This window comes from Mchenga conophoros, linkage group LG20 (assembly GCF_057382185.1).
Source record: "Mchenga conophoros isolate Kocher_MC1m ecotype Shallow Benthic linkage group LG20, M_conophoros_male_GT1.1, whole genome shotgun sequence".
In the NCBI taxonomy this organism is placed as follows: domain Eukaryota; kingdom Metazoa; phylum Chordata; class Actinopteri; order Cichliformes; family Cichlidae; genus Mchenga; species Mchenga conophoros.
In genome coordinates, this window is record NC_140545.1 from 23688301 (window position 1) to 23708972 (window position 20672).

A 20672-nucleotide genomic window follows, 5' to 3' on the forward strand; every position below is an offset into this window, starting at 1 on the left:
ACTTTTGTGACCTTGACAGAAAGATTAAAAAACACATAACTTACTGGTTTCTTTCCCACAATGAGCTTCTCAACCTTCTGCACCTGGGAGACGTGGTCTTCGTTGGTTTTGAGCTCTCGTTTACGAATCCTCTCGTATATGCCGACCAGAGTCTCCCGGGGTATGTCCTCTCCATCATCCACACCTGAAAGTCAACGTACACATACACCTGAAGGATTAGAACAACAGTAAAAGGATTTTTTTTTCTTTTTTCTTTTTAAAGGTCAGGATAGTGAGAGAAGATATTAATAAAGCAAAGAGGATTCAAATTGTAAGGGTTGGTCACCTACTCTGCTCCTCTGTAGTGAAAGGTTTAATTTATTTTTGAAGCTGAATTTCACTTATTGCCCCGTTAAGGTCTATATATAATGCCTTCACATGTATTTCATAATAACAGTTTTCTGTTACCTCTTAAGTTCTTGATAAAGTCCTCCAGCTTCATCTTCCTCTCTGGCTTGACGTTGGGGCTGTACATGTCGGTGTTGAGGAGGATGATTGCAAAAGCTAGGATGAAGATGGTGTCAGGGTTCCTAAACTGCCGCACTACTGTTGGGTTACAGATGCAGTAGCGCTGGCTAAAAATAGAAAACGGGAGCATTAAGTAATGTTAAGGAAGAGCAAAACTCAGACTCTAAACTCGATGCAAGCGAGTCAGAGTGAGGAAATGTTTTCAACACTGCCTGAAGAAAACAGAAGTAAATGGGTTCTCTTTATGAACCAATAATTATGCAGATGACACAGCTGTGAGGAAGACCGATGATGTTTATTAAAATGCTTTCAGTATTATGAACACTAATGCTAATGTTTTACTGCACTTGACTACATGAAATACACAGGGGTCGTTAAGAATCAGCTCGGTTTAATGATCATAGTAAATAAATCCATTTTCAGTAGGAGGATTGGGTCACTAAACTTTCTCAAAAATAAAAAAAAAGTTTATATTGCAGTTTTTTATACGGCATAAAACCCCAACCTGAAAGCCTCAATGAGCCGCTCCACCTTCTGTGCTTCACCCTGGACGCGGATGTGGTTCTGAAATTTCCTCAGGGCTTCGTCGAGCTCCATGCCCTGGAAGTCCATTTCGTCTACCACACAGCTGGTACGTGAGGAGAGGGATGAAGAGAAAAAAGGCAAATACATCAAAACACAGACTGCCACAGTTTTTGTGCTCATCCTCATTCACTGGTAGCTCAACAGGGATGGTTTGGCCCAGATTCTATCATGGAGGATATGTCAGTGAATTCTTGTCATATTGGTGCCATAAGTCACTCTCATAGACTGTGGGATCTTCGTTGAGTAAATCCTCTGAGCAATTGCTTAACTGTTTTCATATGTTCCACACTCCTTTTTAAAAAAACAAAACTAAGTATGCTTTGGATTATGTTGCTGTCAGTAATAACAATATTTTTTTGATCATTCCTGTGGCGATACTTACTCCAAGACATCTCTGTTGAACTGCTTCTGTCGATTGCCAAGAAATTCTCCAATCATCTGCCTGCTTAGCCCCTTTCTCTGCAGCAGGAAGTGAGCCACTCCAACTGGCGTGTCAGGGATGAATCCTCTCTCAGTAAGATACTGAATGCCCTTTTCTGGCTTCCTGAAAAATTCAACATGTCCCCAGATGGTTTGTTTTTAATTCCTGGACAGATGCTGGCACATTTTTAAACTGGGAAGAAGAATATGCTGCTGCTTAATCTTGTTCTTAGAAAATCCATCTATATTACTGTTATTACCCAAAATTTTGACACAGGCCTAAAAACAAAACACACACACACTTCAAACCTCTCATCTTATTGTCATGTAGTTACGTCAGATAAAATCTAAGTAATACAGATGAGTGAAAGGCTTTCATTAAGAAAGAAATATATCTCTGGAAATATTAAAGCAGTGATGGTGCAATTTAGTTTTATCAGTCTTACTAAGCAAACAATAGAACTGCTGTTTGTCAAACACAAATAGAGGTATTACAGTTTGTACTTTTCAATATGAGTTTCATTATGTTGAGTGGGTTTATTATTTTTTTCTATTCAATTTTTCTTTTAAAAATAGTTTTATTAATTCCTAATAAAATTAATTTTTTAATGATTTTTTTAACTTAAAAAACAAACAAAACAAAACTATAAAAGGATCAAAATTTATGAAGTTCAGAAGAAACATCAGTGATGGCAGCAACATGCGTTTTTAGCCTTCACTATAAACGCAGGTCAAGCATGTGCTCCAGCAGAGCAGAGTACCTACTTGTTGAAGAGATTCAGGCCGATGCGGTAGTGTCGCTTCCGGATAACATCATTGCTGAATATGGGCGAATCCCAGCTATTGCGAGTCTCTTTGTGGTAGGTCTGCTTACTTAGGGTCTGCTCTCGCAGGCTGTCTCTTGATGAGGACTCAGAGCTGCAGTTAATGGTGTCATTTGAGTTTGATGTGCTATTGATGCTGTCATTGTCCCCATCTGAGAAATCGGACTCTGACTTGCTCTGTCTGTTAGCTGAGCCGTTGATAGCCAAGTGGCTTTCTAACTGTCTGTGGCGGTGGCGAAGAGGCGCGTCGTCGTCACGGGAGGGAGCTCGTGGTGGGGGCCCGTGGGAAATGTGTTTGGGGCTTGCTTGGGACGATGTTACAATGTGGCCGTGAGGTTCATACACAGGTGGCCGTTTGACAGTGCTCCGCTCTGACCGGTCGCTGAGCTCTGCGGAGCTATCGCTAGGAGGTTCTATGGTCAACAGAGGAAGATGGTCCATTCTAAGACGCTGCTCTTGGCACTCTAGAGAAGGAGTGCTGCGGCAGCTTGTGTCTGTGTCACGACCCTCATCTTTGGGGTCAATAGGCCAGTATTCTTGAGAGGAGTTAACTGACCGCAACCGTAAGTCTGATTCTGTGCTGGAGGGCTGGTCCCCTGACCTGGACAAGGCAATAGAAGGGGACATGTCCTCCTCATCGATGAACAGAGTAACATCGCTATAAGACGCCATCGTTTCATCGCGCATCCGTCCAGCTGCCCTATGGTGGGACTTCACCTGATACTGCACATCCCCCTGTCTCTCGGAGCAGCCGATAGCCTCTGGGTCAGGACCCTCATCCCCCTGAAGGCTGCGACAGTTCAGAGCATCATCTATCGACTCAGCCAGAGACTTGACTTGTCTTGAAAAGGCGTCCTCCAGCTCTGTGATGGCATCTGTAAGGTCACCCTGAGGTGGAGGGTGTGCCATGTTGGCCTGCTGGTGAACCTCTATATCTCCGCATTCTGACTGCACCATGGACAGCGGGGTGCCGTCCTCCGTCATGGACACCTGCCTCCCCTCAAAGTATGAGCTGTGGACTTTTTCGGGGCCCTCAAATGAGAGCTGCATCCTCATGTTAGAAAGTACAATGCGTCTGGACATACGGTTCTCTGACATAGAACTCCTGAGACGTTCAAAGTTCTTGTTCATCTGATACTGGCGGAACGCCGTCTGAATGGTTCGAGCTGCATGTCGAGTTATGAATCGTCCACCATATTTGCGCTCTAGCATCTCCACCTAACAAAAACACAAGTAAATTAACTGTAAGACTCATGGGTTACTTAATTGGTTTTCTTAGCTGCAGATGGTCTATAAAGTCATCATCGTGGATGTCCTGTTAGAAGCTAACAAAGTGTTCTTTACACAGCTAGCTTTCTGACAAGAAAAGATTCAAAATATATGATTTTTTAAAAACAGATATCATGTGACTCTTTGAATTTCTGTCAAAAACAGTCTTTTACCTGTTTATCCTGGAGGTCAGCAGAGAGCTCATAGCTCTCAGAGAGCGATCGGGACCGCTTGATGGCCTCCTCCTCAGCCTGCTTACGGAGGATGGACTGTGAGTGCTGGAGCTTGGGTCGTCGGGGCCTCTGAGGCCCAGGCTGGACCCCGTGGCTGTAAAGTGGGCTGTCAAATCGGTCGGGGCTGATGGCTGAGCCGTGGGTCACGGGACCCTGGCCATAGCTGGCTCCCCCATCCAAGGAAGGGCCACTATCACTGGGCCGTGCATCCCCTTCCACACTACAAAGACAGGAAAGAGATGGATGGATGATTAGAGACGGTAGAAGGAAAGAAAAATTTCTGAGGCAGTACTGGATTTAAATATTATCAGGTTAGTTCAATCCCAAAATGCCTTAACAAAGAGTAGCTTAAGTTAAATATCCATTATATACAATTAAGTATGGTATTAGAAATATGGTATTGCACAATAGCATGGGTGTGAATGAATATAGCCTTTTCTGGGGCATGCGATCCTGACATACTGCATAAACCACACTTAATTAAATTCAAAGCTGTCTGATGCTAATAGATTTCGCAGAAGAAATTACTAGTGTGTCATAGTTTTTGCTGTACCACATTTAGGAGACACAAAAGACACGTAACCGCTCCTAAAATAAAATACATTTGCAGTAACACAGTCCTTGTGCAATTGCTTCCTTTACAAATACTGAGAAAGGAACAAAAAACAAGCGATTACTCACTCACTCTTACATTCTACCACACTAGAGGTCTGCCTCTTACGAAGAGACCGTCTATTTTCAATAAAATGCCAACTCTTCCTCCATATCTTGTCCACCATTCTTTCTGTCAAATGAAGTCCAGAGTACACAGAATCCTCCAGGAAATCCAGGTTTATGTCAGCTCAGGGGCCAATCAGTGGCCCAAGAGAATTACATCATATTCGCAGTAGCGACGACACTCTGTTCCAATTCTCGTTACAAAGTCCAGTTTGGAGAAGAGTGAGTAAATATAACTTCAGTGATCCCTCAGTCAAAAAACAGAAATGCCTTTCAGAGGTGCCGACCCGCTCTGTAACTATCATCACACCAACTAACATTTCTTCCCTTCTCCTCTGATACGATTAATGCACAGTTCACTGTCAGCCTAATGTGTTTGAACTGTGACTTGACACACCCATGCAGCGTACACATCTACTTCCTTTATTGGACTGCCTGAAATCAACATTCGGCAACAGCCTGTCAAACACAGCAAAGAGCACAAGCGAAAAAGTGGAACTGAATTTGGTTCAGGAGTTCAGATGGCAAATGTACTGTAATATAAGTGTAAACTCTTTTTGTGACTTCCGAGTAACCCCGCTCAGCACGAGGATTTTATGGTTAATAAAAGACAGCAAGGCTCAGATGTAATATCTGCCTCAGCTGAGTTTATACTTGTCATTTAGGAAATTTGAACTGGATTTACAACCCACAGCATGTCTTTTGATGTCCCTAGATTTGTGATTAACAGAGAAAGTGCAACAGAAATTGAAAATGTTTTCAAAATTGCAATAACTACACTTGCAAGGCTTAAGGCAAGTCATTATTAGTGATTAACATATGAGTCATGGATGTTTGCAAAGGCTTCAGGCAGCTTAGTTTTCAGATCAACACAAATGCTTTGGAGAATAATGCCCCCCTCCAAAAAAGCACTACTGCTTTTCAACTAAAGATTTTAGAGTGAAATATTAAAACAGATTGCACTTGGCTGCCAAACCATCATTAATAATTTTTAGGAAAAGCACAATCCCAAAAATACTCAGCCTAATTCCACAAACTAAGATGGCATTTGGATGCAAGTGGAAAGAACACACTCATAGAACACTTTCATAACTACACCCATTCAAAAATGTCTAATCAGCCAATCATGTAGAAGCAACTTAATATGTTTAGGCATGCAGACACTGCCAAGATAACCTCTTGAATTTCAAACTAAGTATCACAATGAGGAAGAAAGGGGATTTAAGTGACTTTGAACGTGGGATGGTTGTTGGTGCCGAACAGGCTGGTCTGAGTATTTCATAAAATGTTGATCTACCGGGATTTTCAACCATCTTTATGATTTACAGAGAACTGAAAAGGAAAAACTATCCAGCAAGGGTCAGACTGCTTCAAGCTGACAGGAGGGGGAAAGTAACTAAAATTTTTACTTATTACAACCAAGTTACGTAGAAGAGCATCTCTGAACAACTTAGACAACAAACCTTGAAGCAGATGGGCTACAGCACCAGATGACCACACTGGTATTACTCTTGTCAGCCAACTCTCCTGTCAGGAGACTGAGGTTACAATTTGCATGACCTCACCAAAAGTAGAAAAGAGATGGGTGGAAAAATTGTGCCTGGTTTGAGGGTCATTCAGACGGTAGGGGTGTTAACACCATGAAAGCATGGATCCATTCTTTCTTGTATCAATGGTTCACACTGGTATTTCACAGGGGATATTTCTTAACTGAGCATTGTTAAATCACCACAGCTTACCAAACTAATGGGCTGATCACGCCCATCCCTTTATGACCACAGTGTACCCATCTTTGATGGCTGCTTAATGTGTCACGTCACAAAGCTCAAATCATCTCAAGCTGGTTTCTTAAACATAACAATGAGTTTACTGTACTCAAATGGCCTCCATCGTCACTAAATCTTAAACCAATAGAGCACATTTGAGATGTGGTGGAACAGGAGATCCACTTCATGGTTTTGCAGCTCACAATTCTGCAGCAACTGTGTGGTGTTAACACGTCAATAAGGACCAAAATCTCTGAGGGTGTCTCCAGCACTTCGCTGTATCTGTGGCACAAATATTTAAGGCATTTCTGAAGGCAAAAGGAGCTTCAAACAAGTATTAGCAAGATGTACAGTGGGGCAAAAAAGTATTTAGTCAGCCACCGATTGTGCAAGTTCCCCCACCTAAAATGATGACAGAGGTCAGTAATTTGCACCAGAGGTACACTTCAACTGTGAGAGACAGAATGTGAAAAAAAAATCCATGAATCCACATGGTAGGATTTGTAAAGAATTTATTCGTAAATCAGGGTGGAAAATAAGTATTTGGTCAATAACAAAAATACAACTCAATATTTTGTAACATAACCTTTGTTGGCAATAACAGAGGTCAAACGTTTACTATAGGTCTTTACCAGGTTTGCACACACAGTAGCTGGTATTGTGGCCCATTCCTCCATGCAGATCTTCTCGAGAGCAGTGATGTATTGGGGCTGTCGCCGAGCAACACGGACTTTCAACTCCCGCCACAGATTTTCTATGGGGTTGAGGTCTGGAGACTGGCTAGGCCACTCCAGGACTTTCAAATGCTTCTTACGGAGCCACTCCTTTGTTGCCTGGGCGGTGTGTTTTGGATCATTGTCATGTTGGAAGACCCAGCCTCGTTTCATCTTCAAAGTTCTCACTGATGGAAGGAGGTTTTGGCTCAAAATCTCACGATACATGGCCCCATTCATTCTGTCCTTAACACGGATCAGTCGTCCTGTCCCCTTGGCAGAAAAACAGCCCCATAGCATGATGTTTCCATCCCCATGCTTCACAGTAGGTATGGTGTTCTTGGGATGCAACTCAGTATTCTTCTTCCTCCAAACACGACGAGTTGAGTTTATACCAAAAAGTTCTACTTTGGTTTCATCTGACCACATGACATTCTCCCAATCCTCTGCTGTATCATCCATGTGCTCTCTGGCAAACTTCAGACGGGCCTGGACATGCACTGGCTTCAGCAGCGGAACACGTCTGGCACTGCGGGATTTGATTCCCTGCCGTTGTAGTGTGTTACTGATGGTGACCTTTGTTACTTTGGTCCCAGCTCCCTGCAGGTCATTCACCAGGTCCCCCCGTGTGGTTCTGGGATCTTTGCTCACCGTTCTCATGATCATTTTGACCCCACGGGATGAGATCTTGCGTGGAGCCCCAGATCGAGGGAGATTATCAGTGGTCTTGTATGTCTTCCATTTTCTGATGATTGCTCCCACAGTTGATTTTTTCACACCAAGCTGCTTGCCTATTGTAGATTCACTCTTCCCAGTCTGGTGCAGGTCTACAATACTTTTCCTGGTGTCCTTCGAAAGCTCTTTGGTCTTGGCCATGGCGGAGTTTGGAGTCTGACTGTTTGAGGCTGTGGACAGGTGTCTTTTATACAGATGATGAGTTCAAACAGGTGCCATTCATACAGGTAACGAGTGGGGGACAGAAAAGCTTCTTACAGAAGACGTTACAGGTCTGTGAGAGCCAGAGATTTTCCTTGTTTGAGGTGACCAAATACTTATTTTCCACCCTAATTTACGAATAAATTCTTTACAAATCCTACCATGTGGATTCATGGATTTTTTTTTCACATTCTGTCTCTCACAGTTGAAGTGTACCTCTGGTGCAAATTACTGACCTCTGTCATCATTTTAGGTGGGGGAACTTGCACAATCGGTGGCTGACTAAATACTTTTTTGCCCCACTGTATCTAGTAAAATGGCCAGTAAACTTATGAGGGAGTGGAGGTGAGCCATTCAAGGTCAGCCAAACCCACAGTCAGACAGTGAAACGTCAAGCTAAGTAAATGCTTACCAACTCCCCTCAGGGTAGAAAATACACATAGTGTTTTAGTATGGACCAGTGCACAGCAACAGAGCCAGACTTGCCCTTTACATAGCTGGAACAACGCTAGTACCTAGCAAAACACATTCAAGATCATACTTCATTGCATAATCACAGCTGGGATAAAAGTTCCCAACCATCTGTCAAAGCTGTCATCCCTGGAGTTAAAAATTACACTGTGTGTGCTGTCACTGTGTGCTTGCAGGTGGCAGTCATTGTTTTTTTATTTCTTCATTTGAGATAAATGAAGAATTAACGTTATGATGACACAAGGGATTTGGACATTAGTCAGGAGGAGTGGGCATTTAACAAATGTGACATTTCTCTGACATAGACTTTGTTAGTTCATTTGGCTTCATTTTTCTTTTAATACCAAAATGATGGTTTGTAATCAAAGTCTACAAACATTTTTAGCCAAACCAGCACCAATGTCCATTTTTGGGTCGGTGGCTCAACTCATTTTAATTTTTGCGTTGCTTGGAATGACATTTTGTACACACAGTGAGTTTAATGACTTTACTGATCCTCCTAATTTTCATCTAGCACCATTATCAGGTCAACTTTGCGTGTCTTATCTGCTTCATTAGACCCCGTAGATGTTATTTAAGCTTAGCACTGTTAATGTGAAAATGTTAGAATGTTAATCTCAGTATTTACCTGCTAACGGTAACCTGACAGAGCTCTTAGGATGACTAAAGTATTGCTATCATTATGTAATGCAGTTTAAATATTTTTTTCTTTTGTACCAATTTGTTGGGAATAATTGCCTTTTCATTGTTTTGCTTAATTGCTTCTGTAATTATTTATGAACCAAAATAAATTTCAATTTATGCTAATAAGATGGTAAAATGAATTGAGTTTAATTGAAATCATTGAAAACACAAAATGCATGCCACCGTTAATAATTACAGCAGTGCACATCTAAAAAGAAAAATAATAATTATATTAATTTAAAAACATATTAAGGCAAAAGTTAAAACTCTAACTGTAATAATTTTCCCCGGGTGAGACCTGTGAGCCAGCTTCTTTACTACATTTTGTTAATAACTACTCTGCTTTTTACCAGCCTAGCATCCAAAGAGTGTTTGAGTGAAAGCAAATGGAAGAAAGAGAGAGAGAATAAGTACTGCTGTGCAGTCAGTGAAAACTCTACAGAGCGAGGTCAGCTGCCAGTGATGGAGGGAAAAAGCTGGGAATAAGAAGAGAGTGCATCATTTTAAGATCTGCACTGATATTTTAAGCTTAAATGGCTGGTGGAAAAGGGAAAAAGAGCGGGAGAACTATTACAGAGTCAGATATTAATTATTCGGTGGACACAAGTGGCTTCAAATGACTTTGAAATGAATGTTTTATACATGTTTTGGACTTTAATATGTGAGCATTGTGGAACCCAATGTTGAGTGGTGGGGGAAGCAGTGATGTCATGCCACACCACTTCCTGATAGTGACTGTACAAGCCTTGAAATATGATCTCACAATATTAGCCCCGACTGTCCCTCCGTCTGGCTCTTTATCCACCAGGAGCCCCCCCTCCATGAGCTCTGATGTAGGCATGGATAAGCATGTCAGCACGGCTGGCAGTGATTTTCAGCCACAGGATCCAGGGATTTGGAGGGGTGGTGGGGGGAGAATCGACAATCTCTCTTTCCTCCAAACACATCCTGAACAAACAGGCCGAGGCCCCTGCCCAGGCCTCAACCCGTACCATCAGTCGGACCTGAGGGAGAAACATTCCTCCATCCCGGAAAAGAGGAGTCACATCTACAGGAGTTCTGGGAATAGCAGAAGGCTAATGAAGTACAGGCTGGAGTTAGAAAGGAAGAGACTGCTGCAGTGTGTAACTAGCGCAACTTCCAAGCAACGTCACAGAGAAGTTTACCACTCTAAAACATAACTCAGTTGTAAACACTAAAGCGAAAAAATATTTCTACTAGCATTGCATTCAAGGCCTCACTTTTGCCATTTTTCCAACTTTAAAAACATGTAAGTAATGTAGTGAGATTTCATTGAAACCAAGCAAGCTCATGGGGGAGTTTCTTAAAGTGTTAGCATGTGCAGAGAAAAGACTCATGTATGTTTGAAAACATTGTTGCTGGGGAACAATCTAGACATTGTTATATATTAAATTACAGTACCTGTAAAGTTACAGAGGAAGGTCAAATCTGATTTAAAAAAAGTTACTTTTCTTCTGTAGCTTCTTTGTAGGACCTTACCATTTATAGAAATATATTTCTTTATGTGTGTATCTGAACAGAGGCTGTGAAGTGACCCTTCTAATAAAACGAAACAGCGCTTCCATACCGCACCGCACACCCCACATGCAGTGACAGCATGCGCTCCAAGCACAACAAAAGCAGATGTTTTTCCCTCTTTTGAAAGCAACTCAGAGAGCTCATAAATACAGATGCACACACCAGATCTCACTGCACACAGATGTGATGGAATAAACTTTTCAGGTAAAAGGTCTCGCAGACCACACAGAGGCATAATGATGAAGCCCAGCATTAAAAGCTCGAATTGCCAGAAAACACTATATGTCATTTCAGTACCAATAATTGGACTAATGAATTACTTTTTTAGCTGCTCTAAACACACACACACACACAAACACACACACACACACACAAGTTGGGAATTTACAGTTGGACAAAGCTACGAGCTGGAACGCTGCTCTGGCCAGCAGACTGACAGTAATGCTCCTGACAGTTTGCAGCAGACAGTATATAGTCAACTGGAGTCTCATAAGCCTCGTGGCTGTCAACTACTGTAAGTTGTATCATTCAGAATGAGAGTTTTAGGATCTGACTGTCTTTATATATTTCAGACTGCCATTTGGCATCTAATGTTATCAGAACCAAGGGTATTAAATAGCTATACCCGAGAAAACACACTGCAAAAACTCAAAATCTTACCAAGTATATTTGTCTTATTTCTAGTCAAAATTATCTCATTACACTTAAAATAAGACACAATCAGCTACAGGGCAACATTTCAGTAAGCTAAAGGAACTTGTTTCAAGACAGTGAATCTTGAAACTAGAGAAAAACTAGAGATTTTTCACTTGTTCCACTGGCAGATTTTTTCACTTATTTTAAGCTAAAATATCTTGTATTAAGTGAAAAAATCTGCCAGTGGAACAAATGAAAAATCTCTAGTTTTTCTCTAGTTTCAAGATTCACTGTCTTGAAACAAGTTCCTTTAGCTTACTGAAATGTTGCCCTGTAGCTGATTGTGTCTTATTTTAAGTGTAATGAGATAATTTTGACTAGAAATAAGACAAATATACTTGGTAAGATTTTGAGTTTTTGCAGTGCAAGCACATTTTTCCTTTGTTTTGAAAACTACAACCATAGCCAATTGAGGATAATTAGCAACAGTAAAATTCCTATTAATACCGGAAAAGCAGCTTTTCATTTCTCTGCCAAGGAGAGAGCTGAGGCAGAGCCTTTTGATAACTAAGCTGAATTGGGTATTGCCTTGGTGGAGGACAATCTTCAAGTTCCTCTCTATTTGCATCAAGCTTGCTGATTACAGGTATGCAATCATTCATCAGGTGCCACTTAATGTCCACACAATAATGAAAAAAAAGTATACAGTAGCAAACTGAAACATACGCCACTGCCAGTATGATGAGTAATTTGATGGTTTGTACATGCCACTGAATGACTTGTTGCTTAAGGAAATCTAAAGTCAATATTACTCTCACGCAGTAACTAACAGTCCTGGTTCTGTCTGATCATCCATCCTCCCCCCTCATGTCAAGATTCAGCAACAACAAAAACAACAACAACTGAGCCACTGTCATTATCTTTCAGTGATGAATCATTAAGCTGTCCTCCAGCACTACGCTCAGCACCTGCCCTTGAAGACAGAGCTATGAAAGAGCACACAGCCGTGGCCAAGTAAGTGGGAGGGCCACGACACACCACAGGAATGCCCTTCAACGGAGCGGAGGGGGAACAATCCAACTCAGATGGATTCTGTACAGTAAGACTAAACATATTATGATAGCACAGGCATACAATGACGCACAGAGAGGGCATGATCTGTTTTTAATTAGAATGGAGTCAGAGCTGGAAATGCAGACAACACTTTAAAAGTCAGTCATTTAAAGTGCAAAGCTTTACATTACTGCCGTCATTATAAGAGGATCGTGTGAAATCATAAATGGAGTCCTGGAACACGGTGAATGATTCAAACTCATAGCAGCTCTCTTCCTCTCCAGTGTTTATTAAACACAGGCTTATGAGGGTTAGCAGCCAGGTGTATCCTCATTCAATGACAACACACACACTCACACATTAAATCAAGCACAGTGTACACTCTCCTATTACTCTTACCAGCTATTCAGCTCCAGCTCCAGCAGTGACTGGGTCTTCTCTGAATTACACTGCAAACACCACATGCTGGCCAGCACTTGTAAGAAGATGTACTCCAAACATTAGCAGATCTCCCACCAGTCCCCAGTGCTCCCTAAAAGGCTCCTCTAAAAGACAGACACAACTCAAAACTGCCATCTGCTACAGCTTGTAGATCTCTGCCACTTACAGACGTTTTCATTTCGTTGCCTTGTGATAGCAGTTTCCTATAGATGGTAGGCGTGCATGGTCAGTACTAAGTGGCAGTCTGCAATCTTTGACAGTCAAATGGAGCCCTTTCTTTTTCTCTTTCTTCCTCTCTGTCGTCAGTGCGCGGGGCTGGTAGGAGTATAAGGGGGGTGGAGGCTATGAGACAGGGGAGTGTGAGTTTCTGCCAGGGCCCGAGCGGTATGGAAGAGGGCGGGGTGCTGGGAAGGGGGTGTGAAAGTGTGGAGGCTTTGTAGCTGGGCAGGAAGAGAGAGAGATGGAGATGAAACACTTATCATGCAAGAAAGGGACACACATGACCAGAGAGGAGGCGACGTGGAAAAGAAAGTCATGTTTTTCAGGCACGCTATCAAAGTGTAAAGACATGAAAAGGAGAGACAGAGAGTGACAGCTGGGAATAAAAGATAAACCAATGCACTAAAAAAAAAAAAAAAAAAAGCCAGGAGGGAGGGTAAGAGAGTGGCAGCTGAGTTAAGTGCATATAGGTATAGTAGAAAAATAGGAGTGAGATGGAACAGAGAGAAATGGGTAAACAATAAAGTATGAGGAGAAAAAAAAAAGAGTGGTTGAAGGAAACAGGGTTTGGAGTGTTTGAATGTCAGGATCTTTTGTTAGCTCTTTTTACACAAAAGGAAAAGGACTGACTTGGTAGCGACTGCAAATAAAAGAGAGCGCCTCTATTAATAGAGCCTTTCAGGGCTGAGCAGTGACTGTTAAGATGTGCACTAAGAAAAGGGCTACAGATTCGGTGTCTTTCGCTGCAGAAAATCACAACAGATACACAATAGAAGCTGTGTATCTTTATGTCTTCAATTTTCACTCGCCTTGAAACAAACACTTCTTCATGGATAGTGTTACACACTGCATGAAATTCCCCTCGTACTGCACCATCAGCGCAAACCTCACCAAGCCCCAAACACACAAACTGTGATGGTGTCTTGTCTCTGGACTTCACAGTGTTGTTGAGACAGGGCAGAGACTAATCACCCCTCTGAGAAAAGGGGGTTGGAGTAAACTGCCCCCAAGCCAAAGGTATTTTCTATCTAATGACAACAGGCACAGGAAACGGAGGAGAATGACTCCCACATGGAGCCAGTTTACAGGGACACCAATCATCCACAGAGGCGTCCACACCAGTCTGTAAAAGAGAGGGATCCTGAATTCTTCTAATTACAGACTCGAACCCCTAAAATGATCACCTTGTCCGAACTGTTTTCATCTGAGGCTTCAAATGAAAGATGCAGAATGAGAGACAAAAGCATAAGAAAGGGTTACTTAAGGAGAAAAAGCAAGTGTATCTCAACATGTGTCATGGATCACAGCAGGGGAGACTTACTTGCAACGTGTGACTCAGTTACAATGAGTATGTGTAGAAAGGCAAGCAGACAGACAGTAACCGGCCAACTGGTCTATTTCAGTTTGAGACCTTGACCCGTACTGTGGCGGCTACAGCTGCTAATGCCTTATGGAGCTGCAAGATAGTTGACTCAACTTACAGAACTCACCTATCACGCAAACACACCATAAACAAAAATGGGAACAAAAGCAATTTAAGACCTCCCTGTAATAAATCTGACATCCTCATTACTGAATCATTTTGTCACACTTCACCCAAGACACAAACACAGATGCAGGCATTTAGTTTGGAAATATGTGCATGATTTTAGATATTTGCCCCAGCAGATGCTTTGTTTTCTCTTCCCCCCACAGTGGACCACAGGGAGCCGCTAACTAGAGTTTATTTGTTTTTGACTGCGATATGAAGTAATATTGTGGTCTCATTTTGAAGGCGAGCGCACGATGCGTATCAACCTCAAGTATATTATGACTGTTTCATCATGGGGCACAGGGGTAACGTCAGTTTAGGCATCAAGGAGGGTTATGCTGAAATGATCTAATTAGAGGTATTCCAGGTAAAACTGGGCTGTAAAAGTTTTCACAAACCTAGCTGTCCTGTGTAATGTTCCCTGTCTGCCTGCCTCCACGTCTCTCTCCTCCTCTAGTGTTACAACCCAGTCTAGTCGTCCCGTCTGGTGAAGGCCCACTCCATCTCCCGAGCCCTGGCTGCACAACGCTTTACTCCAAAATGATGTCATTGAGAATTCCAAGCAGAGGCCCACTCTCCGCTCATAAAACTGTATTTCTCCAACTCAATACATATGGTCTCTCTGCATTTCAGCTCCTACTCTATCACTCTCCTCCAAATCCAAACCCTCCCTTTGTTTCCTTCCCTTTCTTGTCTCAGAGTAAAAAGAAAGCTAACTACAGAAAACAGGGGACCAGTCCCAACAGGCCCCAAGCGGTCAACATACCTACAGCTTTATCAAATGCTTCCCACAGATGTAGTACCCGAGTATCAGGCAAAGAAAAAACACGGACTTTCCAACTGCAAAGAGAATGAAAAAAGGCAGAGCAGAAGAAAAGAAAGCAAAAGAAACGACAGGGGGGGAAAGTGATATCTTCCTGGAAACTTGGTCACAAGTTTGGCAGACGGTGCTCTGTCTACATGACATCATGCATCGTTACTCATTATCTGCTTTTGCTGGATGCTGAGCGACTGAGACCTGCGCTAAGAAACGGAAAATAAAATGAAAACTCAGCCTTCGCCTGGTCTGGAAACGATTAGAACAGGCTGATGTCATAGTTTGATACAACAGCATACTAAATGAGATGTAGTGGCCTGGGATAGTTTTGTGAACACAGAGAACTTTGTATAGGGGGCAAAAAAAAACAAAAAACAAAACAAAAAACACATCATTCCTCTGTAAATTCTCAGGAACAAAGAATTTCTGTGCATAAGGAGGGACTGGCAGCAGATGTTTAAATAGAGCTGAAATAGAAGTAATTAAAGGATATGCAGAATCTGTTCATCACATCCTGGCAGCAAAGCTGGAGCAGATGTGTTGCCTGTGGGATCCTATGGGAATGATCAAAGATCATCAGTGGCAAGTGATGTCTGTGAGGCTTTTCTTTTTCCCTGTTTGCATATTGTTGCAGTAATGCATCCAGATGCAAACAAAAACTGAAGGTTTTGGGAGAGATGACTTTTTAATTTACCATATCCTTTCCTCTAACTATAAGTACATTGTGAGATTCTTTTGAACTCTTACTGAAAACTGTCTGGCGACAGGCTGACCAGTAGCAAGAGTAAACAAAATCCTGGTGAAAAAGCAGGCTTGCTTCATTATTCTTCGAAGCTTTAGTGGGACATTTTTCAAAAATATTCACTTCCTTGTTTATTTACATGAGAATATTCATACCACTTTACCTTAGATTATCATTAAGGATGGATGCAGGGAGGAACAGTTAGCTAGGAGGTCACGATGCACAGCCAAATAAATGCTCCAACAGATTGCTTAGCCTTAATCCACGAACAACTGAATGAATGCACGAGTTTAAATATGTAAAAAATGAAGCAGTGCAGGCAGGTAATTTTTAAAGCATGAGCCAGAAGTTTAGGATCCATTTGTGCTGCATGCAGTTTTATGCTACGCTCCTGCCTATAGCATCACATGTGGGCAAAGATGATAGTGGTTTCAAAAAAAAATATTTCAACAGTGGCTTTTTCCAAAAATGCACTGATCTAAATTACAAATGTGCCAGCATGCTGAGAACAATTTAATGACTTTGGGCCTGCTCGTACAAGGAAAGAAGGTCTAAGGTTTACTTCTTCTTGGTTAGAGTTTTTCTTTGGTCTCTTTGTGTTTGTGTGGGTGTCCTCTGGTTTCTTCTTACATTTTAAAGACATGCAGGTCAGGTGGAGTCTCTAGCTTTGAAATATGAATGGAGGAAACTTGTGATCAGCAGTCGGGCACAGGTCACAAGACGACACTGATAACCAAAACAAATCTTTACTATATAAAACCAGCCACATGCTTTTGTACTCTTTTTTGTGTCTGCACTAGAATAAAATCGCAAAAAAAAAAAAAAAAAAAAGAACTACACTAACACATCACTTCAAAATAATCTTGTCTGCTTGAAGATGCCCTCTCCCTCTCAGTTAAAATATAAATAGAGGTGGTGTCTTTTGTGCTGTAACCATTATTAGAAGCAGGCCCCCTTTGTCCAGTAACAATATTTCCCCTTTCAGCTCACTCCATTACCAGATACTGTATTTCTCCAAAGCTCTTAACGTTAGCTCCACCCATCAGGGACACATACTACAGCACAGTTCTCCCCTGCTAAAAATAGACCCATGTGAGGTGACACGCTCTGGTAAACACTCCGAGTGAGACAAAGCTTTGAAGAACAAGAGAAAGAATACACATCAGGAGAATGGCCATTGAATGCCCTGCTGATATCATCTCATTATCTGTTTCTTTGTAGTGCATTGATGTGCAGCGTTTTTTAGTGACACCGTGAAATCTTGAGGTCAACTGGAAAACAGAGTGGTACTCAGAGCAGCCATGACTGTAAATGTGACATAAGCCACAGCGGGTATAAATACTCATGGCGGTCGTGATGACCGCAGGAGCACAGCACTGCCACCAGAACAATAAAACAGACCCGACAGAGGCTTTGCAATGATTGGACCCAGTCCACAATGGGCTCTCAGAGTGACATCGCCACCCACTGGTTAGATATGATACTATATGTTCCCTTAAAGATGCACATTAGGTCTGGGGGCAGATATGCGGTTGATGATGTTAGTCAGGACAACTGGGGTCAGACATGTTTGTCACAGCTGCATATCAGGAGGGTGGTGGGTTATTCAAAGGCACCGGGATGTAACGAACCAGGTTTTTCGGGTGGGGAGGGGTTTGTGCAATAATCTATTTGAGGCAGCAGCAGAGTCCCCACCTGTCTCAAGTCACACAGTCTGCGGTTTAAATGCATTACAGGTCAGGAAAGATGAGTTTGTGGCATGCTGCAAGACCCCACAGCGAAGATGTCTTATATATGTAACCTATATCTTATATAGACTTAAATATATTCAAAGCTTTTTCCCTTTCTTTGAATCACATTTTAAGAATGTATAAAGTTGCCCAGTACAGTGTAAGCAACTTAGGCTTAACTGATTGGCTAAACATCTTCAACAAATATCAGAAAATATTTCTAATATCGTTTCCAACCTTCCTAAAACATCCATCTTTCTAACAGCACCATGCTGGCCAATCAGTCTTCAAACAGACTCCTGATTTATTGCCAAACACTATCAAAATCACGTCCTGGTGCTACACAGATTCCAGAAATGATTCTGTGGAGCCATCTATCAATATTATCTTAGATTTTTTTTTAAATAGATAAATATATATATAATATAATCCATCATTTGACATAAACCAAACGTGTTCCTAAAATAACTACTTGTGCATGCACTTTTGAGCATACATGTGTATCTCTCAGTGCAATCATTTTGGAGCCATGAGCTAAGTCACATCATTGAACTGGGTAAATTGACTTCAAGGCTTACAATGATAATAATTGCTGTTTCAATCAGATTCCATTCATTGCCGACAGCAACAGAGATCTGATTAAATAGCTGATGATCTTGAACACGTTGTGTTGCTCAATCATTCCAATCTCTCACAAGATTTCATTAGCAGTCAAGCAAGAAATGATGTTGTGGCTTAGAGGTGATTGTAGTATAATTAAGTGTCTAGTGAAGACACATGCTAATTGCATGGAAGGTTTTGAATCAGAGTCTCTTTTCAAATGTACGATTCAGCATCAATAAAGAAAAACTGTTTATTTAAAATCGTCTACATAAGTTGCTTATTTTATGCAGAAGATGATTGAGATTGAAGAGATACAGATACAGTGAGGAGATGCAGATTGAAATCTCTGCATTCCTATAAAACTCAGACTGCTTACATTCCACAAAAAATTCACCTCTCCGCGCACAGCTGTCTAATAGCTTTACCAGAGCTTGCCTCACTTTGTTTTCCAACAGCCCTGAACTCCCCAGTCAAGACTCCAGTTTCTTGCCATGCTTTGCTGCCCTTCACAAAAGCAAAGCAAACTGCGCCTCCATGGCACCCGAAGCCCACAGCATAAACACTACGACTAAGCCTCGAGGTGCCCTGAGGAGCTCCTTCCCACTCGGCCATATACACTGGCACAAGCCATTGTTTGCATTGGCACATCATGTAAAGGCGGCTTCTCTCATGTCTGCTTCTTTACGCCTTTCAGATTCTGCTCCACTTGGAAGTGAAAGCGTAAAATGTATTTCATTTTAATGCCCCTCATTAGGCTGACAGGGAAGGAATCATTCAAGAAACCCAATGTTATTTCAGGAGAAAAAAAGAAAACCGGAGAACTGAATACAGATGTGGGGAAATGAAGGCAGCTAAGAGTATCTACACTGTATCTAGTGTGCAAATACTGTGAATAAGCTTCAATCAAGTCATGCCACAGAGGAGCTCTTACTCGAAAGATTAATGCACTTTCAAGCTTAGCTCCATTCTAATCAACCTAACCACAGCACTGACAAGAGAAATTAAGCAAAACAATAAAAAAAATAATAATAATAAAAAAAAAAAAAACAGATCAAACAACAAGAAATATTTGTTAATGCCCTGGGGAAAAATATCTAAATGTATTTGCTAGTACAAGTTCACTGAGTGCAAACGTCTTGCATTGATCGTTTTAGTCTCTAAGAGGCAGGAGGTTTGAGCAGTACTGAAAGGATTGCTGTATCAGGATCCCAGCTGTCAAAGGAAATCCTGACTGTTAACTTTTTCCTTTTTCCCCTTTTTTCAAAAACTTTGCACATCTAAGCAGAAACACCAAATCAGCCACAGAATTAACATGAGAAAACTCAAGATTGGTTTACATGTTATGAGAGCTTTTCCCTGCCGTAATGAAAACTTAATCAGTCGTATTTAAATATTAATTAAAAGCCACAGCTGAAAGCACCTCAACAATGGGAGCAGAATTAAAAAAGAAATAATTCATGATCCCCACATGTCCTCTTTATAGATTCGTAGAGACACACATGTCAAAGTTTTCATAACCCTCTTGACAATGAGCCTAAGGTTCAAAAGTTATAAAAGTTGAAAAATGACTAAGTGGCCATGATTCTTTTTTTCACCCCCCCAGAGCCACAGACAACCAGGAAGCAATCAATCACAGAACAAAAGCGCAGAGATAACGCATCCTCGATCTACGTTCCTTTTCCTCACAAACGTAAAAAGGAAGCTGAGAAAACCTTTTGTGCAGGTCACGAGAGTGCTGAGAAATGGATTCATGTTGACATATTCCACAGTGGAACAAGATATCCTGAATGTGCAAGTTCCATTCATACCACATTTCCACAAGACCCGGTGGGTGCATGTCAGCAGATCTTATGCTTCTACATATACTCCATTCAGGCAGTCTGGCTGGGACACGAGGCCCGGCTTTTACAGAGCGATAGAGATTTTTTGAGAGGAGCAGTTATGCAGCACCGTGTTTATTGTTTCATTTCTCTAAATGCCTCCTGTAACCTCCGCTTGAGATGGTGCCAAAGCATTTTACAAGAAAAGGAGGTCACACATGGGCGCAAGCTATGGATTAAATTTGCCATCTCAGTGACAAACTACCTGACACTGACAGTGGCTAATGGTGTTTGGGTTCCATTTAATTTGCACACAATCAAAGCATATTTGACAGCTACGAACTCACATTGGAAGTCAATAACAACCAGTCCTTTAGGAGTAAGATACAGAAGAGACAGCCAGCCGTGTCGTGCAT

The 20672-nt window shown here is 41.7% G+C and overlaps 1 protein-coding gene across 7 annotated transcripts in view; it reads right to left on the reverse strand.

Moving 5' to 3' along the window:
* Nucleotides 1-20672, reverse strand: part of iqsec1a (IQ motif and Sec7 domain ArfGEF 1a) — a 100534-nt gene that overhangs the window by 11265 nt on the left and 68597 nt on the right. For 5 of the 7 annotated variants that reach the window (XM_085260976.1, XM_085260977.1, XM_085260980.1 and 2 more), the window contains 6 exons: nucleotides 3779-4058; nucleotides 2278-3554; nucleotides 1475-1636; nucleotides 1013-1135; nucleotides 448-614; nucleotides 45-184 (listed from right to left, as the gene is read on the reverse strand). In XM_085260976.1, coding sequence (XP_085117102.1) covers nucleotides 45-184; nucleotides 448-614; nucleotides 1013-1135; nucleotides 1475-1636; nucleotides 2278-3554; nucleotides 3779-4058 — 2149 coding nt within the window. Of the gene's footprint in view, nucleotides 1-44; nucleotides 185-447; nucleotides 615-1012; nucleotides 1136-1474; nucleotides 1637-2277; nucleotides 3555-3778; nucleotides 4059-4519; nucleotides 4890-12752; nucleotides 13105-20672 lie in introns of those variants that run through there. The other 2 variants (XM_085260982.1, XM_085260978.1) reach the window with 2 other exon arrangements.